This window comes from Sinocyclocheilus rhinocerous, unplaced genomic scaffold (genome assembly GCF_001515625.1).
Source record: "Sinocyclocheilus rhinocerous isolate Xijiao unplaced genomic scaffold, SAMN03320098_v1.1 scaffold1814, whole genome shotgun sequence".
NCBI classification, from domain to species: Eukaryota; Metazoa; Chordata; class Actinopteri; order Cypriniformes; family Cyprinidae; genus Sinocyclocheilus; species Sinocyclocheilus rhinocerous.
The window spans coordinates 96,886-104,722 of NW_015625999.1; the positions used below are offsets into that span (position 1 = coordinate 96,886).

The window sequence follows — 7,837 nt, forward strand, 5'->3', positions numbered from 1 at the left end:
GGGGCATAGAGGAGAAACAATAATGTACAGTATGTGGAAAATAATGTGTTTTTTTAACCTTAAACCACATAAACACATTTCATTACACCAAATACACAAAATAATGTTATTTTTAGCAACATCATACGACCCCTTTAAATCGGTTCCTCATATGGATTCATTTGTTTTATGATGCTTTTATTACATTTCTGGATCTTGAAAGGTTTGGTTGTGAGGGACTTTCAGTGGAGGATAGGTTTCATGAAAAACGTCTTAATCTATGTTGCAAAGATGAACAAAATGTTTGCAATGACGTGATGGTGAGTAAATGATGACAGAATCATGATTTTGGGTGAACTATCCCTTTAACTCACACCATTATCATGAGATCTGACTATCACTTATCCAATCAAAACTATCTTTCAGTGATGTGATTCCGTAGACCTGTCAAGGCTGTGTGTAAGTGTGTGTTGTGTGTCTGGTGTTTCAGTGTGACATGCGAGAGCCCAGCGTGCTGCGTGTCGCTCCGGTGCCGCTCTACAACTCCTTCACCGATGTTCACCGCTTTATCACTGCTCTGGGATCAGCGCTGAGCGCCAGCGGAGCCCAACACTGACAACCGGCGCGTTCTACTGGTGCCTCGTGAAGTCTGAAGTCTTTTTATTGGCTGCTGTTTAATATGCAATTGTTTGCAAAATAGCTAATAAATGTTTTTCTTCACATCAGCTAATGATCTGAGGGATTTCAAAGGATTCTGTGCCAAAAATCTGAATTATTGTTATATTTCATAAGTTAAAAAGTAGACTTAACATGCATGCTGAAATTAGTCTTTGCTCATCAGACAAATAATTCTGTTCAAATGGTTTAGTTTGCATTGATATAAAAAAATATTCAAAGTAATTCAAAATATTAATAAAAAAACTATAATAGTATCTTAATGATTCTGCAATATGTGTTTTAATTTAGATTCACTTGATGTACTAAAATAACTAAAACTGAAATAAAAAAATAACAAATACAAATATTAAAATATTAAATATTACAAATATAGAAACAATAAACGATATCAGAAACAAAATCAGGGACATTAAAATGACAAACACAAAGAAAAATTATTAAAACTTTTAAAATTAAAAGGGAAAATATAAAACTAAAAACTAAGTCAATTTTACTAAAATTCCATCTGATACAGATAAGCCAATTATTACTTTTGTGTTATGGCCGATAACCAATAACTAGCCGAGAAAAAATAAAATAAAAAATTCTATAATATTTTGTCGAATTAAATGTAAATATGTGAAAATCACAAATTAAATTCAAGTTAGGCATTACATCAATAATGTAAAGTATGACAAATAGATATTCCTTTTTAATTTGCCAGCGTGTTAAATATTAAATTAGTATTTTTAAAAATGTATTTTTATTTTTTTGATGTTGACATAATGGACTGATATCTGGCTCAAAAGCAGTACAGGAATGTGTTCGGTGCAATAAAATAATGAAACCAAGTTTTAAAATTTCAGCAAAGCATCTTTTCACACGAGAACCGTGAAACAGTCATCCGTACTTTGCACTGGAGTGAGTTATTCATTAGTAAACCGTAAAACAAGCCCCTCGTGAGAAAACGTTTGTCCTTCAGAGTGTGTTCAGAAGATTCATTAAACCTGAGGGTCTCTGAGATGACTTGAACACTTTATTTGAGTCTCTTCTCACTCTCTGAATGAATCCCGATGCACTTTAATTCATCACAGAAACAATAAACCATATCAGAAACAAAATCAGGGACATTAAAATGACAAACACAAAGAAAAATTATTAAAACTTTAAATTTAAAAGGGAAAATATAAAACTAAAAACTAAGTCAATTTTACTAAAATTCCATCTGATACAGATAAGCCAATTATTACTTTTGTGTTATGGCCGATAACCAATAACTAGCCGAGAAAAAATAAAATAAAAAATTCTATAATTTTTGTCGAATTAAATGTAAATATGTGAAAATCACAAATTAAATTCAAGTTAGGCATTACATCAATAATGTAAAGTATGACAAATAGATATTCCTTTTTAATTTGCCAGCGTGTTAAATATTAAATTAGTATTTTTAAAAATGTATTTTTATTTTTTTGATGTTGACATAATGGACTGATATCTGGCTCAAAAGCAGTACAGGAATGTGTTCGGTGCAATAAAATAATGAAACCAAGTTTTAAAATTTCAGCAAAGCATCTTTTCACACGAGAACCGTGAAACAGTCATCCGTACTTTGCACTGGAGTGAGTTATTCATTAGTAAACCGTAAAACAAGCCCCTCGTGAGAAAACGTTTGTCCTTCAGAGTGTGTTCAGAAGATTCATTAAACCTGAGGGTCTCTGAGATGACTTGAACACTTTATTTGAGTCTCTTCTCACTCTCTGAATGAATCCCGATGCACTTTAATTCATCACAGCTCTGCTCTTCTCAGGAGATCTCCAGTCTTCCACAAAGACTTACGAAGAGAAACTCGTCAAGCTGAGGATGGTTTCTGTGATGCAATGCGAGTATTTGTTTAGCATGTGTATGAAGACCAGTTAGAAGATCATTTACCGTGTTTTACACACGGATGTCTCTGCAAATGTTTGCTGAACAGGTTTTATTGTCTTGTAATGCAGGAACTTTGACACTTTGATGCAAGTCCATTAATCGTGTCTGTCTCTCCGGATGCCGCCAAGTTTGCATGATGACATTCGTCTGCATTTAGTCATAATTGGACTTCAGCACGAGCTGCAATCATGACTTCACATTGAATCTGCTGCACTCTTTACAACTTTCCAAAATTAACTGAAACACAAGCACAATTGTAATGCATGATTTTACAATTTTCAATTCAGTCACAATTTTTTGCATTATAACTAGTGTTGCAATTAATTTCGACCTCACTGCATGATAAAATATTTTACAACAGCTGGCAGAGACAGTACAGATTAATTATGTTCACAAATACTGAAAAATACTATGCAGCCAAAATATTTATTGTCCAAATATTTATACAAAAAAAATAAAAATTAAAACAAGTAGCTGTCTGTATGAAGTAATGAGTAGGGTTATTATAGTTAACTAAAACTAAAATAATTAAAAAAAATAAATAATTTTTTTTTTACTGAAATAAACAAATACAAATACTTTTGTTATTGATTCCAAAATGTTTCATTCTCATTATTATTTCTCATTATCATTTAGTTTTGCTTGATGTGCTAAAATAACTAAAACTTAAATAAAATTGACAAAAAAACTATATGCACATATTAATGTCAAATGTATCAAAATATTATTATTGTTAATAAAAAATTCTAAAGATTATTGTCAAAAAAATTAGGAACACAACAAAATTACTAAAACTATAACTAAAATGGAAAATAAAAAAACATAATTATAATTATAATAAATATAAAAAACCCTACAGTAGTATCTCAATGATTCTAAAATACTCGTTTTCATTTAGTTTAACTTGATGTACTAAAATAACTAAAACAGACATAAAAATGAATAAATACTATATAGACTTATTAAAACAAAATAAATAAAAATACAAAATAAAAATGACAAAACCAAATTAAAACAAAAATGAAAATGTAAAGGGAAAATATAAAACTAAAAACTAATTTTAAATAAATATAAATAATCCTATATGATTCTAAAATACTTGATGTACTAAAATAACTCAAACAGGCATAAAAATGAATAAATCTTATACATATTAAAACAAAATAAATAAAAATGCAAAATAAAACAAAAATGACTAAAAACGAATTCAAACTATTAATAAACACCATAACAGTATCTCAATAATACTGAAAGCAGAAGAGTTCTGAACAGACTCTACAGATCTCTCCTGGGTTTGTTTGTGCTTCATTCTCTGATCCAGCCGCTTCCAGACAGAATATTCCTGAGCGCCCGTCCCGTCCCGTCCCGTCCTCTCCCTCACGCTCAGGCAAGGCCCAGCATGGGGAGGTGAGGTGCATTATGGGATGTGTCTGGTCTGGAGTCGCACAGCTCACTGCGTTTGCCCGAGTCGCTCCGGCCCAATTAGGAGAGACGATCTTACACGTGTTCCCGCGGCCCGATGCGCGCCGACACTCTTTCTGCACTATTACCTTGACTGATGCCTCCTCCTCAATTAGATGTAATTGGCATATCAATATGCAGGAGTTAAATGGATTAACCTTCTTTAGAGTAACGAGCAGCCTCCTCCGTCTGCGTCCAGGATATCTGCTGTCAGACAAATACTGCTCAATACTGGGTTTAAATGTGTTAGAGCACAGTTCGTGTATGTTAGTAAATATGATTGAGTTTTCTGGAGCTTCTGGACTCTTGTTTGATTCGGTGCGGATTATGCCGCGGCTGCAGGTCAGAGGTCAAGGGTCTGTTGTTGTTTGGGGTCGGTAATATTTTTTAATGTTATTGTAAGAAGTCTCTTCTGCTCACCAAGGCTGCATTTATTTTTTTTTAAATACAGTAAAAACAGAAAAAATTTGAAATATTATTTCAATTTACACTAACTGTTTTCTATGTGAATATCTGTTAAACTGTAATGTATTTCTGTGATGCGCAGCTGTATTTTCAGCATCATTACTCCAGTCTTCAGTGTCACATGATCTTCAGAAATCATTCTAATATGCTGATTTGCTGCTCAAGAAACATTTCTGATTATTATCAATGTTGAAAACAGTTGTGCTGCACAATATTTTTGTGGAAACGGTGATACATTGTGTTTTTCAGGATTCACAGATGAATATAAAGTTCAAAAGAACAGTGTTTATTTGAATTGGAAATCTATTTGTAACATTATAAATGTATTTAATGGCACTTTTGATCAATTGAATGCATCCTTGATGAATAAAAATGTATTTTTAAAAACTGAAATTTTACTGACCCCAAACTTTTGAACTGTACTGTACGTAAATACAAACAAACATTAATTAATTTTATGCTCATGTAATCTAGGCCACACAGGTTACTAGTTAATGTTAAGGTTAACCCATAGTGAAATAGCTATTTTGTGCGTGATTTAGGACGTAGTTTGTAGGTAATGCAGCTCTTGTGCATTTTTAATTTTTTTTTATGCAGGTCCAATCTAACATTGGTTAACTGGTTACATGTAATAAAGGCCTAAAATATAATTACAATATCAAATAATGATATATTTTACAAAGAGACATTAGTATTGGAATCACCAAATCACCGCCAGTCACTCAGAAATACATCACATTAAATAAAACGGACTGTGAATGTTGTTTCATGTGGATTTTAATGTATATATCTGAATAGTTCTGAGCTTTGTAGACAAAGAAAGAAAGAAAGAAAGAAAGAGTGCAGTGATCTGTTAAGTGTGCTCCAGTGATGTGTCCCAAATCAGATAGCAAGAGCTCGTTAGCATGTGAGCTGATTTCCATATTAACGACTCTTCTGAACCTTCAAAGAAATGAATAATTGAGAACAAATGAAATGTTTGGATTGTGGCGGCGCCGAGCACGTTTAATGTTTCATATGTTACTCTCTGGCTAATGACACACGTCTGCGGTCAGCGTGACGAGGTCCGCAGTAATTAATGATGAGGGTGGGCCGCACTGACCTGCGAGAGTGTCGTTCAGCCGCTCGGGACTCTGGGTAATTAAAACCCTGTGCTGACGAGACGAGAGGGGACAGGAGATGGATCTTTCTGTGCGTTATTTGTTGTTGTTGAGTCGTTAGAGCAGAATGACCTGCTGTCTGCGGACACATGCCTGATCTGCTTTAAAGAATTAAAACACGCTCATTATTTACACTCATGTCGTTCAAACCCTAAGATGTTATTTTCACACTGGAAGTTTAGAAGATGTTTTACTTGACTCTCCAGCTCCACAGAGCCACTAGGAGGCGATCTGCAGTGAATTCGAACCAGTGTCTACACTCTTAAAAATAAAGGTTCTTTCTTGGCTTCAATGGTTCTATGAAGAACCTTAAACATCCACGGAACCTTTCAAAATGCAGAAAAGGTTCTTTAGGTTTCTAACACGTTCAAAATGGTTCATTTAGGAACTGTTCACTGATTATTTTATCTAATCAATTCAATTCAAACTTTTCAATTCAAGTTTATTTGTATAGCGCTTTTCACGATACAAATTGTTGCAAAGCAGCTTTATAGAAAATGAAAGTTTCTACATTATATTTAGTAGTAGCTTATCAGTGGTGAAGTTGATGTCCATACGGCAGAAATGTACGGTAAAATTCATGCAGTCAGTTGATGACGTAATCAAACAGATGGTGAACACTATTAACAGCAATGATTATATGTTGCGATCAAACTTTTATACAATTTTATCAATTTCTAGTAGTATTTAGTAGTCTCTTAAAGACCTTCATAAAACAAACAAACAAACAAACAAAAAAAACGCTTCAAATATCACATATTATACAAACACTTCATACTTAATAGCAGTGTTGGGGGTAACGCATTACAAGTTACGTGAGTTACGTAATCAGATTACTTTTTTAAGTAACGTGATGCATTACTTTTTAATTTAGAAGGAAATATCGGAGTTACTTTTTCAAATAAGTAACAGCAGTTACTTTGTTTCCATGTGTTGAGTGACAGCTCTGGTGTTGCCATGGTGACAGAAATCAGGAGTAAGTGCAGAGCGTTGTGTGTGAACATGATCTTACTGTAGTTCTAGACTCAATATCAACATGCATTAACTCAAAAACAGATTCAGCATTCCTCAAAATGAAATCAAATGCAAACGCAGAATATTATAGAAACGTGCTATAATTAAATATGTTAAATAAGACAAATATAATTTGTGTATTTAATCCCGTTTTATTAACCGATGTCTTCGCTACTGACCTTCGTTGATCCAATTCAACCATATTAAGCAAAAATTACATATTTGTGTTTCATTTTAGTTATTGCTGAAGTGTTGAACTTTCCTGCATTCTTCATGGAGTTTGTTTGAGCTGCGCCCTCTACTGTACAGACGTGAATTTACATTTCCTTCAGCCTGAGGCATATTCACTTCACTTTTGGTGTGAAAGGGCTTTTACATTTGTAAAAGAATAACTTTTTTATATTAAAAACAAACAAACAAGCCCCGCCCAATTTAAAAAGTAACTCAAAAGTAACGTAACACATTACTTTCCATAAAAGTAACCAAGTAACGTAATTAGTTACTTTTTTAGGGAGTAACACAATATCGTAATGCATTACTTTTAAAAGTAACACTGCTTAATAATATTTGATGATTAGTTAATTGCATTTAATAGATCACACTTTCAATAAAATGTTTACAATTGGTTTGTAAAAGGTTTGAGCAGCAGGCGTCACCAGCGTGTGGCGTTTCGAGCGCTTCGAAATAGTGAATCATTTTGCGAAGTAACTGGTTCAAATGATTCAGCGTTTCGAAAACACAAGCGCTCCGCACATGCAAGGCAAGGCAAGGCAAGTTTATTTGTATAGCACATTTCATACACAATGGTAATTCAAAGTGCTTTACATAAAAGAAAAGAAAAAAAATAATCACAACAATAAAACAAGGAATTTAAAAACATTGAAAATGATTAAAACAATTGATTTAAGAAGTTTAAAATGAATTTAAGAAAACGATTATACATAGAATATAGTGCAATCAGTTCGGACATCGCACAGTGCTCATTCAATGAATGCACATTCAATCTCATGCGCACTAGAGAGTTTCATCTTTCTACAGTGTGTTCTGTTTCTCTCCAGAAGTTATGACGTAAAAACAACTTTGTTCTCCTACTTAACTAGAGTTAAATTTATATTTTAATTCCCTCAGACAAGCGCTCGTCGCTTTTTTTGGACCAGTGTCGCCACCTTGTGGAC

The 7,837-nt window shown here is 33.3% G+C and overlaps 1 protein-coding gene across 1 annotated transcript in view; it reads left to right on the forward strand.

The window, feature by feature from the left end:
* The window catches only part of LOC107706688 (kynureninase-like), an 8,237-nt gene extending 7,642 nt beyond the window's left edge, over positions 1-595 (forward strand). Inside the window, exon 13 of the mRNA XM_016510487.1 lies at positions 470-595. Coding sequence (XP_016365973.1) covers positions 470-595 — 126 coding nt within the window. The remainder of the gene's footprint in view (positions 1-469) is intronic.
* The last annotated feature ends 7,242 nt before the right edge of the window (positions 596-7,837 follow it).